The sequence below is a fragment of the Ananas comosus genome, unplaced genomic scaffold, assembly GCF_001540865.1.
Source record: "Ananas comosus cultivar F153 unplaced genomic scaffold, ASM154086v1, whole genome shotgun sequence".
Taxonomy (NCBI): Eukaryota; Viridiplantae; Streptophyta; class Magnoliopsida; order Poales; family Bromeliaceae; genus Ananas; species Ananas comosus.
This window is the reverse complement of record NW_017891252.1, coordinates 26-21,840: the sequence shown is the minus strand read 5'-3', so window position 1 is coordinate 21,840 and position 21,815 is coordinate 26. Positions and strand designations below refer to the sequence as shown.

The 21,815-nt window shown below is 37.4% G+C and overlaps 1 protein-coding gene across 2 annotated transcripts; it reads right to left on the bottom strand.

Moving 5' to 3' along the window:
* Positions 1-11,968: 11,968 nt before the first annotated feature.
* Positions 11,969-14,801, bottom strand: LOC109704778. 2 transcript variants are annotated; one of them, XM_020225560.1, is made up of 4 exons: positions 14,659-14,801; positions 14,436-14,534; positions 13,703-13,787; positions 11,969-13,163 (listed from the first exon to the last, which is right to left on the bottom strand). In XM_020225560.1, the coding sequence occupies exons 1-4, from the start codon at positions 14,743-14,745 to the stop codon at positions 13,042-13,044; spliced, it is 393 nt and encodes a 130-aa protein (XP_020081149.1). In that variant the 5' UTR covers positions 14,746-14,801; the 3' UTR covers positions 11,969-13,041. The 2 variants fall into 2 exon arrangements, with proteins under 2 accessions (XP_020081149.1, XP_020081150.1); XM_020225561.1 differs by having other exon boundaries at positions 11,969-13,154.
* Between the last annotated feature and the right edge of the window lie 7,014 nt (positions 14,802-21,815).

The following is a 21,815-nucleotide window of genomic DNA, read 5'->3' as shown; positions in this document are numbered from 1 at the left end:
TTAATATTTGTTGAGAAAATATTAAATGAAAATAGCAATATTTGCATTATAGACTGTATTACTACTACTCTAGCTCCTGAATTCGGTGTAAGTTAATAGCGGAAAAAGGCTTCAATATACTAAAATACCAGAGCCTTCATTCACTAAGGAAGAATGAATGCAACCGTTAATATTTCTCAAAAAAATATATATTAAATTTTAGTTTAGTTTTTGGATTGGCTTATAAAGGGGCAGGCTTGAAACTTTGATGTTAGCTACAGTTAGATTTGGATATAGATTGGTTTCAGATATATAGTTTAATTTAGTTCAATTAATTATTTGAGTTCAAAATTTTAAACTTAATATTTAATGCAAACTTGGATTCCAATTCTTGGTTTAAACAATTTAATTTTGAATATGAGTTTAAGTTTCAATTTGAATTTCATCATATTCAGTTTTATCTTTGAATCAGGTTTGTTTTTTTTTTTAAGCTTTGACTGGGATGTGGTTTTGGTTCAATTGATGAACTTGGGTTAAGTTTCATTCAATTTTGATGTTAAATCAATTCAATTTATTTAAAGTTAGATTTGTTTCAATTTTGATCTTCTTTGATAAATGTATGGTCTTCTTTATTTTCTTTAATTTGATTATCTGATTCGACTAAAAGTGGCCTAACTTATGCCATGTATTTAGATTTTCGCATGCCGGCTGGACACTCTGGTTCCATCAAGGAGAGCTCAAAATGTAGTGCTTTTCCTTTTGCACCACAGTGGATGAGGTGTGATGGGAGAAAGATCCTGTCTTTACAGGCTGGCGTAGGAAGGAGAGATTGGTTGGTAGTATTAGGTAAGTTATGTATATTGTTAGGATAATCTAATGGTCCAGTAAGGCTAGACGAAAAAATGATTGCCTAGTGCAATACATACATCCGTGCACCATACTTCCATCAGCTCTCAATCCCACCAATATATCTTTGAATTGAAGCTCTCGACTATGAAAATAACTCATAAATGAATCTGGCCGATCACTATATTAACTTGTCTCTATTGAATAGGAAGAACTTCAGAAGGATTTACAAAGTGATAAAAACTCCTTTGCAATTACTCCGATTCTGCCCTTGCAAGGATACTAAATTAAGCTGCTGCTGCCATTACCAACAGATTTATGACCTCTCATTTCAATTATTGAATTTTGTACACTTTTTTCTCCTATTCTTCAGGTGTAAGGAAGAACAAAATAGCAGACCTAATTGAATCAACAAACAGGGCAGCAGCAATTTGCTTAGGACAAAATGCTGTGCAGATTTTATAGAATGTAACAGAAACAAATCCTTTATCCACTGTGAAACAGCAATAGCGGAAGAAACTGAAACAATGGATAGCACGACATATAATGGTTTAGGCAGAAACTTAGACTACACTAGACATGAAAAACATCATTTTAAAAAAATATATAGATACAAGAATGTGACCAACCATTTTATCCAAATTTAACTTTGCCACAAACCTGCCTTTTTGAATTGCTCGACTCGATTTTTAATTTCTGCCACTGCCAGTGGGGGTTTATCTGCATTAACTGCTGATATCTCGAAGCATGGATGCCCATCTTCGCACATACTGGATACAAAATCAAAGAACAACATGAAAGTTATTTTCTGCTCCTTGATACGCGGGTGGATCCCATTCTAAAGAAATGATTACAGAATTACATTTTCTGCAATGTATCTACATACAAGAATTGCAACATGCAATAGTTCATTATTATAAAAATGTGATTCACCTGTCACAATTTGATTGACCTATCAGGATTATCATGAGAGAATGAAACATTAAGGTTGAAAAAACATTAAGGATATTTAACTGTACCAAATCGCAATACAGATCCAGCTATATAGCACCTTAATAAGCTAGTTTTTACAAAAGATGGATACACAAGGAGAAATGCCATCTTTATGTGCAGTACATTATTTTATGGATGGGGCATTACAATGGCAATGCAACAAATGTACTGGTGCTTTAAAAAGGTAAGATTTAACTGTGATTAGTTTGCCCAGATGCATGTGCAAGAGGTGACAAGGGAACCAATTGATTTTTAAAGTGGCTTCAGTGGAAAGGTTAGAGACGAAGCTATTGGGGCCCAATTACGAAATACGAACCTCTAGGAGCCTACTTGCTCGTCAAAGTTTAGAGTGAGCCTATACATTTAATCAGGGATTAAAGTGCCGCCTCGTGCCGTTCGGCACGTGGAGGCACATACCGTGCCACATACGTGAAGGGGGCACGGTATGGGGGGTTCTCACAGCCCCCCCTCCCCGGTGCCGTGGTACCCTCGCAGGTATAGCGCAAGACAGCGCGATACCTGCAAGGGTATCGCAGCAGGGTACCGTGCCGTGGTGTTTTTTTATTCTTTGGCTTTTTGCTTTTTTTTGGAGGGGCACTCTAAGCATCCCACCCCGCCCACCCATCCCCCTCTGTACAGTGGTTTGTTTTTCATTTTTTTGGCCTTTTGCACATTTTCTTTTTTTTGTTTTTGGGGTTGATGCACTTTTTTCTTTAGATTCCCCCAGCACCTCCCCTTTTTTTTCTTTCCCTTTTTTTTCTTTCTTCCCCCTCCCTTTCTCCCGTGCCTGGGTACCTTCTCCTCTACTCTCTCGCTCTCTTCTTTTCTTCTTAGTTCTTACATATCTTCCTAAAATTATTTTCCTCCTCTTTTTTCTTTTTTCGTCACTTAAAAAGGAGGCAAAAGATTGCAAATCGAAGATCTACTTATTAGGTAAGTCAAAAATATATATAATTTATTTTTTTTGTTTATATATTTTGAATATTTTTTATTTGTAAAGCTTATTTTTTGAAGAAATATAAAATTAGGCAACTTTTAACATATAGTTTATAAAAAGTTGAAAATAGAAGTACTTGATTTAATCAATATACGGGCAAATATATAATTTTCATAACGCAGGAAACTTCGGTCCCCGCACCCCCTCGACCCGAGCCCTCTACTTCCACTGCTGACATCCACTTTTTCTTTACAAAATATTTTATCAAAATTTGTCGCACCACAAAGCTTTCGGCAAATCAAGGAAACAAAACTCAATAAACAAATTTTGAGGCACATCAAACATAAAATTTTATTTTTGGATTAGAAGATTGAAAACACTGATAAAATTAAAAGCTAAATTAAATCAATTAATACTTAAACTTATTTAATTTATTTGTCATTTGTCATATAATTTATTGCTAAATTTTTATTGATAGATTTAACAATTTTTCTTAAAAAAATTAATAAAAAAATATTTTTTTTCAAATGTTTATTAATAGATGTTGCAGTCCATATGACACAGATGACCGTTGTCCATTATATCCACGATCCAGTTGCATATGCAGATTATGTACGACAATACAATTAGATGCACCGGAAATATATGACTTTCTCACAATACCAGCAATATTTATACCAACATTGTCAAATAAATCTTATATCTGCAGATAACAACATGCCATATGATCTACTGCAACGATCTATGTGAAATTAAGCAGTCATCTCTCAGTAAAAATATAAATTTAAATAATTATTATAGTTGTGAATTGTATTATTATATTTTAATTTCTGTTCTCTATCAGATATAATTGCACTTTACATATAAAAAAAACTTACCAATATGTTAATTGATGAATATAGTAACCTATACATAGCTTATATTCATAATTATTTGACTAAATCTTTCAAAAGAATATCATAAGAGTTTATTGAAATAAAAAAAATTAAAATAAGTCTGTGCCAAAACGTGCCAATAGGAGGTCATGCGTATCCATCGACACGCAAGCGTACCACATGTCGGCACGGAAGCGTGCCTGTGCCGTGCCGTGCCAGGCAAACAGCAGCACGCCCCCATGCCACGGCATTTTAATCCTTGCATTTAACTTTTTAATTTATCATGAAACATCTCATTAAGACGATAACATTCAAACTTCAAAACCAAGAATTCCAGCTTCCCTCAAACTTCAAACATGAATCTAAATATTGAAGACGATAAAAGAAAAAGGACCTGTGACTCCAACTTTATACCAGAACTACGATCATTGTTTATTATTATTTTTAATTTTCTACTGTTACGTAGTCTTCTCGAAAAGAGGACTGCAAAAGAATGATTATAAAGTTACAATTACATAGCTCCTATAACAAAATGAGAAGCCATGAAATTTCATTATCTCACACACAATGGATACCGGTGCAAAAGCAAATTTCTAGAGTAACTGTACGTGTAAGGATTTAAAACTAAATGAAAACTAGCCATGTACACTTGATAAGATTTAGTATGAAAGTATACCTTGTTGCAATTTCAAGCAATTTGAGGTGACCATCATGCAAGGGATTGAATGAACCAGATAATATAACTTTCCTGTCCTTATTTGCTATGTCAGAATCTACAAAACCAGGAGAAGCACATGCTTACTAAAAAAGCAAAATAAGAGGGGAGAAAAAGGGAAGCTTGCCCATTTCTGATGACAAGAATAGTTAGTAACAATATTTTGCAGTACCCTTAGAAAAATCGTATATTTTCATGCATAGTTGCCCATCAATAACCTGCTGAAGCTGTTGATCCTCATCAAAATGCTCTTCACTTTGAAATGGAATTTCAGATTCATGTAATTCTGATTTGAAGGTTGCAGAGACTTTGCAGGCGTCAGCAATTGCCTTGATAACAGATAGAAAAGGCAATCACGATAGGTGCCACCAAAATAAATAGTCAATAACAATAAAAACTAATGGATTCCAAATTGAATGATACCCAATAAGCATAAAATTAACTCTTTCTGTGCTACTCTTAGTTTGGAAAAGAAAAATAATAAGGCTACACTATCTCAAATAGTTGGAACTTCAAGGCTTGTTGGTCTTGATGTTGTAGTTGTTTTTGTTCTTGATGTCCGGCTACTGGGCAAATTATCCGTTTTACAGCAAAAGCAGCGCGAAGAAAAATCAAGTAAAACTTATCAGCAGAGTAAGTTAACTGAAAGTCGTTGCTTAAATTTATAATTAGCATCTTAAAACCGGTGGGACCTTACTTATCTTTCTCACCCTCTCTAGCAATTTAACATACGTCGATTTCAGGTTCAGCTCCCATTGAATTTCACTTTGTTCTGGATTTGATTCTTCTATTAGTTATTTGAGGATTACCGTGGGTATATTTCCACTTATCTATTCCTCGCCTTGGTAATCGCTAATTGCATCTCTATATACAATTTATGTTTGGTCACTGCTAATAACACCGAACAAATTTAAATAGTTTTTTTCAGGAGGATGCTCTAAGAGATGCATTCTGAACATGTGCGTCTAAGTATAGTCAATCTGGGGAATCTGCTTAACGGTGATCGTTATGCCACCTTAACTACTCAATTCAGCTGCAATTTTAGTCATACTAACCGTTCTCTAATAACTTACTGTAGCTACAAGAGGTATTTGATGATCACCATAAAATACTGAAGCACAACTCAAGTTTCACCAGGTAGTTCAAGCCCTATATTGATTCCAATAATTTTTCTTTAAGCTAATTTGATGTATGGATGTGTTTGTGTCTCCTTTTTGTGGTGTGTCGGTAAAGAAGTTACATTAGGAAATTATGCAAAGGGATTAAGTAGAAATTAGAAGAATATGCATGAACAATAGTTTCTGATTTCTAGCCATACAATATACTTGAGTGATTGACAGAATATAGTGCTTTGCTTTATGAGCTTATTCCCAAATTCTGACTGCATAGAGTTTAATATTTTTGTATGATAAAAGTCAACAAAATAAACCTTCCATGCAGATTCGCAACTACATCAGGATAAAAGAACATTTGAGAAATTAGTTACAGAAGTCTCCTTTTATCTGATAAAAATGCAATTGTAGTGAGAAGACATAAAAAGAGCAAAAAGGTATATGCTTCCATTCTACTTTAGCAGTTGGCACGTAATTTAACCAACTAAGCATATTAGGAATATCATTTCATTTTTACAACACTTGCTTAACTCACCTTTAGTTAGGTAATTTAGCTAGATTCTAATTTGTGCCCGTTCTAAACCAAAAGGCAAATTAGACCATTGAATTCGCCAAGCCATTCCACACTCATGTTTGTGAAATTAAAAATCGACTTACGATGAGTTAATTGGATGAAAAAAAAAATTTGCATTTTGAAACTCCTAGCATACTTACGTAAAAATGGTTCGAAACCTTTGTCTTCTTTTCTCTAGGTTCGCAAACCTTCAGAAGAACATCATAAACAAAGTTTCCTACGAATATGTTTAGGTCCAAGAAACCAAATAAATAATAATGTACCTTCAAGAGGGTGAAATTTGAGTTCTAAGGCTGCTCGTATGTACGAGTGGACAGGTTAGAACCTATTCGAGACCATGCGATAAAATAAATAAACAGATTAATAAATGAAAGACATGTAAAAAAAAAAGACACTAGCATTCGAAAGAGGAGGCTACTTTATAGAAGAACCCCGCCTATCAATACCGCTTTTTACACTTTCCCCCCCACTTGGTCATTCAAAAACCTTATTTTGCCTATTAAAAAATGAGAAAAATGTTCACTTCGGCCTCCGCCATCATGGTTCGTTGAGGCTCGTGCGATTAAGTCTTATTTTTTTATACCCAAAATACCTCTACAACCTCATCCCATACCCACACACAATGCCTCAGCGGCCGCCTTGCGCTCCCGCCTCGCTCTCGCCCTCGCCTCGCGCTCGCCCTCGCCCCCCTCTATCCAATGCCCAGACACACTGTTGCCCTCCTTGCCGCCGGGATGAGCCAAAATTGGGAAGAAGGAGATGAGAAAATGAGGGCAATTTGGTCATTTTGTCACACCGTACCCCCCTATGAACATTTTTTATTTTTTAAGGGGGCAAAGTATAGGTTTTTGAATGATAGGGGGGAAAGTGAAAAACAGGTATTGGCAGGGCGGTTTTATATAATTTAGCCTTGAGAGAATGAATATTTTTAAAATTGAGTATCGCATAGAAAGGATGAAAATCTTGAAAGAGTTTGCCTAGACCTGCAAAACTATTTAATAAACATATGAATTGGCAACCCATGCCAAGCTTCGCATCTGACGGGTTGTGGGCCCCACTATATACATATGTAATATGAGTGGTGCTATGCACTGTTTAAAAAAGCGCGCCTAGGCGCCTAGGCTCTAGGCGCACAGGCCAGCGCCTAGAGCAGCTCTAGGCGGGCGACATGACTCAGGCGCGCGCCTAGGCAGCCTAGGCGCGCGCCTGGGCCTAGGCGCAAGGCGCCCTCAAGGCGCGCCTAGGTAATATTTATAGTAACGGGTTTGGATCCAGATTTTATTGGTCTAACGGGTTAAAATATCTAAAATAAACCCAATACCCTAAACTAAACCCTAAATAATCATCAATTATCTCTCTATTCCCCTCTCCCTGTCCGCTCTTCCCTCTCCCTGTCCGCTCGACCCTCTCCCTGTCCGCTCGGCCCCTCTCCCTCTCCGCTCGCCCGCTCGACCATCTCTCTCTCTCCGGCGTTCCCTCTCCGGTTGTCCTTGCTTCCGGCACTTCCTCCTTGCTTCTTCAACTCGCTCGCCTCTTCTTCTAAGGTTTTTTGTCTCTCCCTTGGCCTCTCTCTAGTTTCTCTTTTAGTTTTTTGTGCGCCTGACCTCTCTCGGGCGCGCGCCTGCGCCTTGCGCCTTGCGCCTTGCGCCTAGGCTCCAACAGGCCTTTGCGCCTAGGTGCGCCTTGGACTTTTTTAAACACTGGTGCTATGGGGCCCGCTACACAATAATATACATATGAAGATTGGTGCTGTGGGACCCTCTGGTGCTGTAGGCCCACTATACATATGAAGAAGGACAATTTCACCAGTAGCCCTCTCAAATATATAAATATTGTAAATACCCCTGCAAAATTAAAAATATAATATGTATTCCTTCAAATAAAAAAATTTATCATGATTATCCTTCCTTCTAACGAACTGTTACTTTATCATAGTTAAAGTTTAGTTAAATAAAGATTAAGTTATAAAATGACTGACTTACCCCTAAAAAATTAGGGTGTTATTTTAGCAGTAGATAAATAAGAGGCAATTTTATGAGTACTCTTTTAATTAAAAATAACATTTCTAGCACTAATTATTAGTGGGTAAAAATATATGGAAACCCCTTTCAGATAGACCTTTTAACTTTAATTTTTTAACATTAAGAGCCCTTGAACTTTTAGTTTTTTTTTTGGCTATACCTGGTTAAAAGTTTTTCAATTGAGATCCCTCACAGAAGAATTTGATAAAATATTTAATTTAGTTGGGAAAAAACGCTCAATTGCTAAAATTAAAGAAACCCTTAGGTTGAGAGGGTGTAAATGTATATATATAAAAAAATCCAAGTTAGGGCCATATCAAAGCGGGCTACAGGTGTGAGGTTCTTCATACATTTTTAATGTATTGTTGACAATAAACTTTCGCTTAATTTTTTTTTGTTTGAGTGGGTCACATAAGAAATACTCTAATATTAAGAATTTTGATAGCAAAATATTATGTGAGATATGTGAGTTATTTAAATAAGATTTAAAAAAATTAAATCTTGAAATAATTAATGTTGAATACTTTAATGGACAATTGCATTACAGCTATGTATAATTTAAAAACGAAAAATCATAATGAGATTTAATTATTACACTTAATCGCCTGTAGATCTTTAATTGTAAAATTTTAAAGAGAATGTTAAATTATTATATAATTCAAAAATTAAAAATTGATCATTTAATTAACCTTAAATTATTACACCTACTTAAATTTGTGCTAGGATAAAAATGTTATGTATAGATTTATAGAATATGTGATGATTTTTTGACTGAATCTTAACCTTAAGGCATCTATGAATAATTTTAGTTTTTAAGAATGGTGCTGTGGTGCCCCCTATATATGTTATACATGCAATAGGGTCCGCTATACACATAGAAAGAATGGTGCTGGGGCCGCTATATATTTATACATGTTGTATATATGCTGTAGGGTCCGCAATACAGATATAAAGAATGGTGTTGTGGGGTCTACTATATATTTATACATGCTGTGGGGCCCGCCATACATTTGAAATGTGAATGATACTGTGGGCCCCGCTATATTGGTATATTATATATATTATTATATACGTACGAATGGCAATTGTTCGAGGCTTCTCCGCTTCTAGCGCCTGTGGGGCCCGCTGTTGTTGCCGATTAAATGCGCTGTTGTTGCGCATTAAATGCGATATTTCCGATGTGTCTGTTCGCTTGAATACGAACCTACTCCGTCTGGATTTTTACCGTTTCTGTTCCCTCCATCGCCCCATCTTCTTCTTCTTCTCCTACGTCGTCATGCCGATGGTCGTTACCTCTGTATTTGCTAGGACAGCCGCGGAGTGACCTTGTCGCTGTCTACATCATGGCTGGTGGATGGTTGTACGGAACACCTGCCCTCTTCTTGGGATGGCAGGCCGACGTGCCTTCCTACAACTCGCCGAGGCAGCGTGAAATACGGCCGCCGATGAAGATGACTAGGAAGGTATGGTGGGTGCTGACAGGCTATATAGGTCCTTGATTTGACCTTAGGACTTTCTACTTTCTTTCTTCTGCTCCAGTTAAACTATTCGTCTTTCCTCATTACTATGGCCGGTTTGTTATAAATAGCAGTATTGTTCTTCATTTTCTTTCTTCCTTCCTCCTTCTTTACTCTTCTCTCTGGTTTTCCCTTGGTATTTTTGTGTTCTTTGTCTCCGTTCTTGCCTGCAAATTTGCTGTGGATTTCTATCTTGCTGGCGTTGGGAATTAGGTGTGGAGATGTTGTCTTCTTGCTGTTAAAGGGTGTGGGACCCAAGGTTTTAAGTGCCCGTCGGCAAGGGCCGTATCCACCATGCCGTACCGTGCCAACAAAAATACCGTTACAATACAGACCCCGTGCCGATGACACAGCTCAAAACCCTCTATTCTTTAAATTAGTAAATAATTTCCTCAATGACGTTCAAAAGATGTGATAAAAGACATAATAAATAGTTAGAATATTTTGTTGCTAAAGAAAATAAATATTTCATGTTATTATGTGTCGGCACACAAGAATTTTTTTGACTGGCACGCATCGGCACGGCTCGGCACGCACCGTGCCGACAAGTTTCCGGCACGACCCTGTGCCACGGCACTTAAATCCTTGATGGGACCTACCTGCAAGTTACCCTCCTCTTCCCCCACAGTGAGTGCTACTCTATTTTCTCTCTCCTATTATGTGAGTGACGAAAGAGAGAAAACTATTTATTTTGCCCATTAATTTAATTCATCTTCCTTTCCAATTTTCTTTTTTTTCTTAACCCTATCTAATTGAAATTTCTTTTTTAAAGATACGCTTAATATTTTATAAGCATACCATTCAAACTTTTGATTTTTACAACTATAATTTTTAACTTCATCAAAGAGTTTTATGAGTCTCTTTCTCCAATCAAAATTACTTATTACATAGCTATTTTCGACGTATATTTTATATATAATTTTGTAAGAGTACTTTCAAATACCCTTTTTTTTAGTTTTGATAATTAAGCACGAGAATTAAAAAAATACAGTGAGTCTATTCTTACTACTATTTTTTGTTCATGTACTAAAATAGAAGAAATAATATATGAAAGACTTCCAAATAAAATAATGGCAAAATTAGTTACTTTGATTGAAAAGGGGCTATTGAATAATCTTATAAAATTTAAGCGGTCTAATTATCAAAATTAAAAGTTCATGAGTTTGTCGCCAAAAAAAAAGTTTATAGGCCTTTATACATTTTCCTTATTTAAATAAAATAAAATTTACATACATTCTTACAAAGTATAGAATTGAGAGTTTTATCTCTCAAAATTTGTAACTAATGAGTATATTTTTTCAGATATTTAAAATTTAGATAATTTACATCTTTTTGGTTAGTTGATCAACTAAAATTTACTTTCCTTCTTTATCATGACCATTCTATCTATATAATATTATCTTCTTACATTCTTTTGTTATGGACAAATAAACGAATGTTAGTTATAAATATGAAGCAAATTGATTGATAATTCACTTTAATATAAATGGATTCTGCAATTTTGCTAATTCATAATTGTGTTATTGCATGTGGTTGTACGCAATTCGGTGTGGCGTCAATATGTTGCTGCTTAACCTGCTGTGATGCTTTTTCCCTGGTTGAAAAAATAGGTATGAATTTTACTATTGATTGTTGGGCAGCAATGCTGTATTTGCTGTAACTTAATTGGTTGTTCCCTACTGATGCATATTTGTTTATTTTTTACTGTTTTGTGTTCGATATGGCAGAAGCTATTTGTGGGTGTCCTGTGGCTGAGGGATAGCTTATCGTGTTTTGAGGTAATAAATTGGTTTTTTGCTTGGGGCTGTTGTCCTACCTGCTTACGTTCGCCTGCGTTTCCTATTAGGTTGGGTTTTGTGTTTCTCGCATACTTTCGATATTTAGCCTTCGATTTTGGGTGCAGTTATGTCGTCAGTATTTGTTACGATTTATTTCTGTGAACTGCTCCATGAGGTATGCCAAAAATTTTCTCTCGCGATGCCAAGATACGGTATCCCGGATGAAGACGAACAAGGCTTGATTAGTGTTTATGTTGACATGGAGGTGGGTGAGGGAGAACCAAAAAATTTGAAAAGGAAAAAGACCTTTTAGGTAATAAAAAAAATAATCGTATATCAGTTCATTATCATGTGCACCAGTTCTAAAGAAATCATCATAAACTCTTTCCTATAATATGCAGTTGCATCGAGGACGCCGCATCAGATGCCGAAGAAATATAATCTCTGCTGCTGGCGATTATATTTGTTGCCTTTCAGAACTGTTCCAAACTTAGTTTTGGTCTTGAAACTGTATGTCGTTTGTATATATTTGTTTATTCAGGCTTCTTTGTCTTCAAATACTTTTGTTTTTTGCTTATACTTATTTATTACTTTATATGTATTTTGCTGTCTGAGACCCAATTGAAATCTTGAATCAGTTCTGCACTAATATGCAGTTTTTTCTTCTCTTGCAATTTTCTTCGCATATATTAAATCATTTCGAATCAAAATTATTTTCTAAAAAAATAAAAAAAAAATTACCCGATGCATTGCACGGGTTACTATACTAGTAAAAGATAAAACTTGTATTCCTCTTAGCCGATTTCTCTATCAAGTCCAGCTGCACATCAACTGTACTAATGGAACACACCTATCCTATAGCACACCATTTGAAGTTCTTCCCAAAAACTATGCCAATTACCGGTATGCTCTTCAAAGCCCTCAACAAAACTTTAAACCCTGTACGACCTTCACGTGGGTGCCAACCTAATGTAAGAATGTCACACCCACCAATCAATGATATTATTCCTTCCTTAATCGGAGGAACCTAACCTTGCGCTATCTCAAAACATGTCATCTCATGATAATTGATAAAAAGCTAATTCAATATGCATTATTTATGAGAGAATAATTATATTTGGCATGCTTTGTAGAGCGGTGCCTAAAAAATTTGCACCAATCAGCACAGAGAGGTGCCTACAAGCTAGCAGCAGGGTGGGTAGGTAAACAAGCATTGGCATACTGCTTGCATCAGTCAATACCTGGCAAGCCTATGCAGAATCAGTCTATTGAGGAGTATAATGTGGTATAAGTAGGTCAGTGAGGATATCATAATTTAATCAATCGAGTAACATAGTATAATTATCACATCAATCGTTTTCATCTCATTCTTTCAGAAATTCTCATTTTGTATTTCATCTTATTTCCTCAGAATTTCTCCTATAACTTTTGTGATGTGGACTGATCGATTAACTTCTCTCAAAGAGTTTGGCATTTCAGATCTTTATGTTACAGTCACTATTCATAGTACAAACAAGTTTCCTTACCTTATTACACGGTAATTTCACTATTGTTTGAGGTGTTAGATTTATAATAGGAGTGGAAATGCCAAACTAAGAAATTATAATTATGTATGAATTTGGAGAAACATATTAGAAAGAATTGACTACAATCTAACTGAAATATGTACCAGTTTGAGATGAATTTACACTTGGTCAAATCCATAGCACCTCACAAAACAATTGGAAGAGGAAAGGGAAAGTGTACCTATGGTCGCCACGTTTTGGATGTGTGCTAGCTAATGACCCAGTAAATCCAACACCCAAAACTGGTAGACCTAATGAGAGAAAATTATTTTTTCTTAGTTTGCATAGAATCCCACGAGTAATTCACAATTAACGCAGCAAGAAGCGCAGAGCAGTCTTTCAGCATAACAGCACACGGGATGAAAATAACTCAATCTCCACAGTTAGTTGTCAGCATGTCATCATTATCTATGAAAAGGATAGAAATCATAGTGATGTACCTTAGGCTCTTACTACAACCAATCACTGAAAAAAAGTCATTTTAGCAGTTCAGTTTCAATAAGTAGCAGTTAGTACAATTTCCATTGATTCCTAACGAAGATACTGTTCTCTATTTTTCTTTGAGCGTTTTAATGTTTCAATTCCTTCAGGATTTGGTCTCCTTTAATCTTGATTGAAAAGAATAAGTTAAAATGAGCGTAACACGCTCATTTTACCATGAGAAAATTGCTTTACATTACATAACCATCACTTCACACTTCGACACAGCAAGCATTATTTTGATCTGATTTGCTATTATGATAATGATGAATGCAGGCAGATTATGATAATGCAGACAACAAATGCAAACCTGGTCTAGAAAGCTTCAGAGCACGATTGTATGCCACCAACGCCATTTCCTCTGCAGTTTGTTGGCTCGTGAATTGAGTAGGAATCTAGAAGCCAGATGCATATGTAAGTTCCAAAAGTTGAAAATAGAGTTGAGCTGGAATGCTATCAATAACAAACGGGCCCCGTTGCCACCCATTTATTTTCGATAATTGAGCCTCCAAATCGACGATCGGCACCGTTGAACATGATCTATACCACTTGAAATATATAAAAACCAAATTTCAAATCTTTTCAACATCATTAGCCTAACGATCAAAGAGTTTCAAAATTTGTAATTTTAATTGTCGATATAAGACGTTTTCTCATTTAACAGCGTAAAGATATCCAAATCAATTGAATTTTGGTTAGAAAATTCTTTAAACTATTTAGAACGAGATCTACTTCTATCATCACTTTTTAAAGGATATTCATTTTCAGCCGTTCATTTTGTATCCACTTAATGGACAAGAGAATAATATCGAAAAAACATAAAATTTGGTTTCTAGATGCTTCAAGTGGTACAGATCATGTTTAATAGTGCCGATCGTCGATTTGGAGGCTCCATCATCATCGAAAATAAATGGGTGGCAACGGAACCCGCTTGCTACTGATAGCATTCTAGCTCAACTCGGTGAAAATAAAACTATGCTAGATTGAAATATTCTTAATGCAATATATAATTATTTGTTTATAAATAGCAAAAACATAAATACCTTGCTGAGAAATTGGGCCATGGAGATCTTAGAGTAGGGCACGGCGACTTCAAGAATAGTATTAGAAGCGCCTGGGACCGACATCAGCCATCCCAGTGCCTGTTTATATAATAACACTTGTGATTACGTATCTCCGATGATCAAGAAGAGTAGTGAGAGGATAGAGAAGACAGAAGAAGAAGGAGAGAGTTCGAGAGTTCGAGAGAGAGGGGTGAGAAGAGACCTGGGAAGCGCCGCCGGCGAGGACGATGACGGCCTGAGTGGGGCTTGAATGAATGGCTTCCACCAGGCCGCGAACCCAACCCTCCATCCCTGGCGAAAAGAAAAAGCCCTCTTCTCCGCGCTCTTCAAATCGTTTTCTGGGCTTTTTCGGCAATTGGCCCTATGAAAACAATTAATTTTAAAAATAAATTTATGTTTGTAAAAAAAGTAACGACCTTGTTACGCAAGCGACACGTCAGCGTTATGTGGGCTGGATTAGGGCCAGTTAGTTAAGTTGAACACGGTAAATCATTCACCGTATTTTTTTTACTTTTTTGAGAGAGATAGCAAGATAGCCGGTTTGTTTATTTTTTAAAAAAATAAATAAATTTAGCTGAAAATATGAATGAATTAGAATTCGAATTTGAAACTTTCAATATCAACGACCGAGTCCTTTGCCACTTACATTAGGACCGTCAGTTCTTCAAATCAATTTTTTTGTTAAAGAATTAGTGGTTGTTTCGGCTAACTTTTGAAGAGAAATTTTTAGCTCAAAAATAAATTTTAGCTCAATTGAGTATTTGATAATTTTATTTTCAAATTTTTGATTCTGATTTTTAAGCAGTTGAAACCTGCTTCTTAAAATTTGACTCAGATTTTTTACTCAAATTTTAAATTTTTATTTTAATTTTAGATTCAAATTTTAATTTTAATTTTAATTTTTAATTTTTAATTTTATATTTGAATTTTTAAATTTCAAATTTTAAGATTTTAAAATTAAATTTCAAATCTTAAATTTAAAATTTGAAATTTCAAAAAAGGTCAGACCGGACAAACGATCGTTTAAAAATGGGTCAAACCAGCGGAATTGCCTGATCCGAATTTATAAAGCGATTCAATTTAATCCTTTGAAATGGATAAATTTAAAAATTACTTTGAAAGTTCGAACCGGTGGTTCCACTATCGAACCGGTGAAGTGGTCCGATTTTAATTAAACCAGTTGGATTATTTATTAAGTAACATTGAAATCCAACGATTTAATATTAAGTTAGTTAAACTTCAAATTCTTCATATTCCACTGAGTCTGGTATATTATCATTGTTGGCATTTGAATTTTTAACCCATTTGATACCTTCATTTCGAATGACATATGTGAGAGTGTTCAAACCACCATCATAATCAACATCCACATATTATAAAACAACGTTTATATCGTCATATGTAGAGTCATTATCGGTTCCATTTACATCTTCATCGTCACTTTCAATTACATGCTCATCATCAGTTCTAGTTACATCCTTATTATCACTCGCATTTTTTACTTCCCAATCAGTATGTTCTCGAACACTAGATGATGAACCTTCACTTTAATTATAATGGATAGTTAACCTGCAAAGATATTTAAGATTAACTATTCGTACTGATTCAAATTTTAAATAACTAAATCATACAATCACCTACCACTCATCAAGTCCAACCAATAGAGAGAGATCCATAATAATAGATGGCAATGATGCACTCTTTGGCACACATTGTTAGATTTTAGGCTAAATTACAGAAAACCCCCCTGTAATAACCTGCTTTTTTACTTTTTCCTCCTGACATTTAAAAACCTACACTTTGCCCTCTTGTAAAATTAAAAATGTGCACTTTACCCCCTACCGTTAGGGTTCCGTTATAAAATATTTTTTTTATGCCGAAAATACCCCTCCGCCCTCTTTCTTGTTGCTTCGCCTCCCTCCAGCTCGCCGCCTTGCCGCCTCGCCGTCCTCCACTGCCTCGCCCTGGCCCACATCCCCTTCGCCCTCCTCCACCGCCTCGCCTTCGCCCTCGTTGCCCTTGCCTACCTCTCCATCAACACCCACCTCGATTTCCTCCCTACTATCGTCAAAATCGAGGGGCGGCGAGGGTGCAGGAGGAGAAGGGGAGTAGGTGGATGTCTGCCACCACGAATGACGCACCTCGCACGGCTTATCTTATTTTGATTTTTACCGTGGGGTAGTATTCATGATGTAGATTAATATTTGAATTTGTATAGGGATCAGGTATTGTGGATCTATGGCTTCCAATAAACGCAAGCGTCTATTGTTAATTACCCCCACAAAGTGCTAGGACACCTTCGATTAAGAGACCTTTGAAATGCTGAAGATTGAATAAAAGATGAACGAAATTCAGTGGATTGAGTTTGATTCTGAACCAGGGTGTATATAACCCTAATGTGAATGGGGATTCGATCGGGTTCAAATTGGACTTAAATATATGATAAAGTCCAATTAAACTCTGTATGTTTAGAGCTCAATTGAGTTCACCATAAGACAAAATCCTAATTATATATATTAGGATTAATCATCATATAGTTGACATTAAACTCTAAGTATAGGTATTAGAGTCTAATTTGGTTTCATATGAGCCAAATCCTAATTATATATATTAGGATTAGTCAAAATGTAGTTGACATTAAACTCTAAGTATAGGTATTAGAGTCTAATTGGTTTCATATGGGTTCACCCTAAGGTGGTTTATAGGCCGAATCCTAATTATATGGGTTAGGATTAACTGAAGATTAAACTCTAAGTGTATGTATTAGAGCTTAATCAAGAGATGAAATTTAAACTCCAAGTGTATGTATTAGAGTTTAAATTAGTGAACTCTGAGTGGATATATCAGAGTTCAATTGCATATGATTTGATCAATTCTAATCAGGTATTTTAGAATTTGATCGAATTTTAAATAGGTCAGGATTCTAACTCTAGTTGTATGTGCTAGAGAAGAGATTTGATTTGGATTTGACATAGGATCAAGGGAATTTGAATTGGGGTTCAAAAGGGGCTCATTTGGATTTTGGACTCCTTTTGGGCTTAATTTGGATTTGATATGAAAATTTGGGTTTTATATGGGAATTGGGCTCAAAATGGGCTCAATTTGAATCTGGTATGGAAATTGAGCTTAAAATGGGCTCAAAATGGGAATTTGAGTTTCATATGGAAATTGAGCTTAAAATGAGCTCAATTTAGATTTGATATGGAAATTTAGGTTTTATATGAGAATTGGGCTCAAAGTGGGCTCAATCTGGATTTGATATGGGAATTTAGATTTTATATGGTAATTGGGCTCAAAGCTGACTCAATTTGGATTTGATATGGATAAATAGGTTCAATTTGGGTTTGATTTGGATTTCATTTGGACTGGGTATGAGAATTTGGATTTTGTATGGTAATTGGGCTCAAAATGGGCTCAATTCATATGTGGATTTTGGGCTCAAAATGGGCTCAATTCATATGTGGATTTTGGGCTCATTTTGGGCTTATGAGAATTTGGATTTTGGGTTTATGAAATTTGGGTTGATATGGGATTTGGGTTGATTTGAGTATGGAATTTGGGATTTGGATTGGATATTGTTTTGAGTTTTGGATTTGAATGGTGTTTGGGCATATTTTAGGTTTGAGATTTGAACTTGGGCTTTGGGCCGTGGACTTTGAATTGGCCTTGGGCTCTGGATTTGATTTGGGTTCAAATAGGATATGGCTTGGGCCTTGGATGGATTTTGGGCCGTGGATTTTGGATTTGAATTTGATTCGAATAGAATTTGGATGGATTCGAATTTGGATTCGAATTCAAATTTGAATTTGGAATTTGATTTTGGATTTCGTATGAAATTGAGATTGGGCTTTTGGATTCATAGGGATTTTGGGATTAGGCTTTATGAAATTCAAGTTATGATCCAATTCTATTATGGATTCATGGTCCAAATTTGGGCCCGTGTAGTTGTATGGTATGAATTCAAGTTGAGGCCTGAATTGGATGTGGGCTCGGACTCAATTTAGGCCCGTGTGGTTTAAGCCTATATTTTCCTTTAGGCAAGTTACAGAATTGGGCCAGAAATTTAGGCCCGTATAATTGCATTCAAGCATGGATTAATTTTGGGGCTTATGGATTCGGGTATGGGCTATATTCAGGCCCGTATAGTATGGATTCAGGTTGAGTCCTGAAATTAATTTCTGGATGTGGGCCTAGGCTCAGTTTAGGCCCGCATGACTTAGGTCCGAGTTTTCTTAGAGCAAGCTACAGAATTGGGCTCAGATTCAAGTTTGGGCTGATCCTGATTATGCTGAGCTTGAGTTATGTAACTTTAGGGGAGTATGGGCTTGTTCCAGATAACATTTTGAGAAGGAAATTATTTAGAATTTGAGATCAAAATATATGGTTCAGAATCAAATTCATCACATAGAAAATTTCGAATGCATTTTTTTATTTGTCAAATGTAATTAAATCTCAATTTGACCAAATAGAAAGATTCAACTTGGATAGAATCATTGTTCAATTATTTTCGAACATTGCATTGTTCTTCCAATAAAAGGACGATCAAAAGAATATTAATCGGTAATCCGACTAATTTTCTTTTGTCTCCTCACATTTTTTCTTTATCTCTTTTATCTCTTTTACATCCATGGGACAACTAAGGCGGGATAAAAATCCCTTCCTTGCCTCCCTAACATTAACAAAGCTCTCTCTCTTTGTCTCTTTCTCTTTTTAGAGGAGAGCATCGCTCTCTCTCTTTATGATATTTTGCCGAACAGTTGGTGGACTTGACTTTATTTGGGAGGAGAGCATCGCTCTCTCTCTCAATTTCGCCGTCGAGCACTTGGTGAGCGGATCTAACTTCATTTGAGAAGAGAGCACCGCTCTCTTCCTCAGGTTCGTCGTCGAGCGGTTGGTGGGCGGACTCCGGGTACATCGAGCACTTGGCGGGCGGAACCCGTTTGAGAGGAGAGCACCGCTCTCTCTCTCAGGTTCGCTGTCGAGCGGTTGGTGGGCGGATCTAACTTCATTTGAGAAGAGAGCACCGCTCTCTTTCTCAGGTTCGCCGAGCAGCTGGCGGGATTTGTTGATGCCGGAGCTCCGCTGGGATTGGTCTGTACATTTGCGAAGAGCGATCCGTCGACGTCCAGGAAATCGTCGAACAAGTCCTGGCAGGTGTCAACGAACGTGCCGACGGTCGAAAGCTTACTGTTGACATCCAAGAGCAGCCCGTCACCTCGCACCAATTGTCAGCATATTCTGCAGCGCGTCCGCCACTTGTGCGTGCTCCGCCTTAAGCGCCGCAACCTGGATCAACACCGCGGCCTCGGTTGTGGCCATAGATCGAAAACCTGGGAGCGGAGATTATGAATACATGATGAAGGAGCCTGACAAGGAGTTTAGGGCGACTCGGGCTCGACAGCGTGCGGTTCGGCCTCAGCGTGGAATGGGGGAGGCCTTGGACGAGCTCGACGATGGGTGCGGTCGGTTCGAGGCATGGCAGGCCTCGGGGCTCGAAAGGTGGTTGCAGCTCGGCATGCGGTCGACGACACTGACCGCGGGTTGGGCGCGGCTTCGACGGAGACCGGCCGCGGGTAGGCGCGGGCTTCGGGAGGATCGCGCGGGTGGACGCGGGCTTCGACGGAGACGGCGCGGGTGCGGTTCGGGCGGATCTGCCGCGGGTTCTGGTGAGGCGATTCGACGGAGCCTCTGCGTCGTTGGGCGGACCTGCGCGGTGGGCGCTTCGAAAGTATCGGCCGCGGTGGCGCGGGTTTCGAGTCCGAGGACAGGCAGCGGGTGGCGGCTCGCGGAAGGGTTTAGCGCAAGTTTGGTGTCGGAGGAAGCGAGGTCGGAGCGCAGGAAAGGCCTTGGCGCAGAAGAACTCAAGGAGTCGAGCGGCGGAAGAGATCGAGGAGGGCGGCGGAGGGCGCTCGGCGGAGTTCGATGAAGCTCGGCGGAGGCGCTCGGTGTCTCGCGGCCGTGGAAGGAGGGAAGAAGAATGAGGCAGAGCAGAGAGAAGAGAGGGGAGATCCTTTTTCTTCTTTTTTTTTTATCAGCGAGAGAGAGAGAACTTTGATTTTGGGGAAGGGAAAAAGATATATTTTTTTTTACCTTTTCTTTTTTCAATGGGATCGGATAGATCTCTTCTTCTTCTTTTTTTTGACTAGAGATTTTTTTTTTTGAAATTCAAAAGCTCTCTTCCTTGCGATTTTTCTTCACAGGTATTTATGGGTGGTTTCGTCACCGACTTGAGGGAGTGCGCGAGCGATTTGAGGGGAGCGTGGAGGATGTGCGTATCGGTGAGGCGGTAACGGGGTTGTGGGATGGTTGAGGATCGTGGGATGATGGGATCGTGGGTATAGGTTGTTACGATAGTATCATGGGATTGTGGGAGAGATTTTGGATGGTTGAGATGAGATTGTGGGGTATTTTGGACGGTTGTGATGAGATTGTGAGATATTGGGTGGTTAGGATGGGATTGCGGGAATATTGCGGATTAGTCCTTTCCCTTTGATCATATTACACCTTGATTAAGGTGGGGCATTTTGTAAATATATAAAAGGGAATAGACTAATATGCTATTTTATATACCCGTACGTATTATTTTTTTTGCAATCAGGTGCATGAGATATTTTCAAAATTTAAATTTTATCCATGCACCTGGTGCATGGATAATCTCATAAACCATCTCTATTCTTATTTATTTTTTTCTCTCTTTTCTTCTTCTTCTTTTTTTTTTCTTTTTATTCTTTTTTCTTTTTTATGCTTCAACAAATGCCCCCCACTTTTTCAGGCTTGTGATTTAAACGAGGCGAAAAAAAGGTACCGATTTCCTTTCAGTGTTCCAACCTTCATATCGCCATCGAAGGTTTGATCATTAAAGATCTCAGGTATTTATATATTTTTTATACCGATTGATCTCTCTTGATGTTTATATATATACATATCTGTATGCATGTTTGAGATCTGTACGAGATGTATTTGACCCACGAATAGATTGATCATGATATCTATGACTTCAAAACATCTTATCTTAGATCGTAGATTTTACTCATACGTTCCATATTGTAATCCTTTTTCTAGATCATGGGAAAAACGAGCGAGCCATTAATTCATCCCGATGATAAAACTTTAGGCGTATTTAGAGGACTTTCTTTAACGCGTTCACCTCCGATATTTGGACGTTCTGCTGAACCCGCAATTCCTTATGAGACGCCTATGTTAAAAGAATGGGCGATATTTAAACAGAAACAATTGTTGGGTCGTTTTGGGGTTGATTATTATGCTCCCGATGGTGACGGTGATGTTATATTATTGCCCCCATTAGGTCCTCCGAAAGAAAGAGACACGTTACAATCTCTCGGGTATAAAATACTTAAT

Excerpts from the sequence above, each read along its gene's own strand:
- LOC109704778 (XM_020225560.1), bottom strand. The coding sequence starts at position 14,745 with ATGGAGGGTTGGGTTCGCGGCCTGGTGGAAGCCATTCATTCAAGCCCC. Across the intron at positions 13,788-14,435 it reads TGGCCCAATTTCTCAGCAAG|ATTCCTACTCAATTCACGAG; the intron begins GTATTTATGTTT and ends TCTGGCTTCTAG. Across the intron at positions 13,164-13,702 it reads TCTGAAGCTTTCTAGACCAG|GTCTACCAGTTTTGGGTGTT; the intron begins GTTTGCATTTGT and ends TTCTCTCATTAG.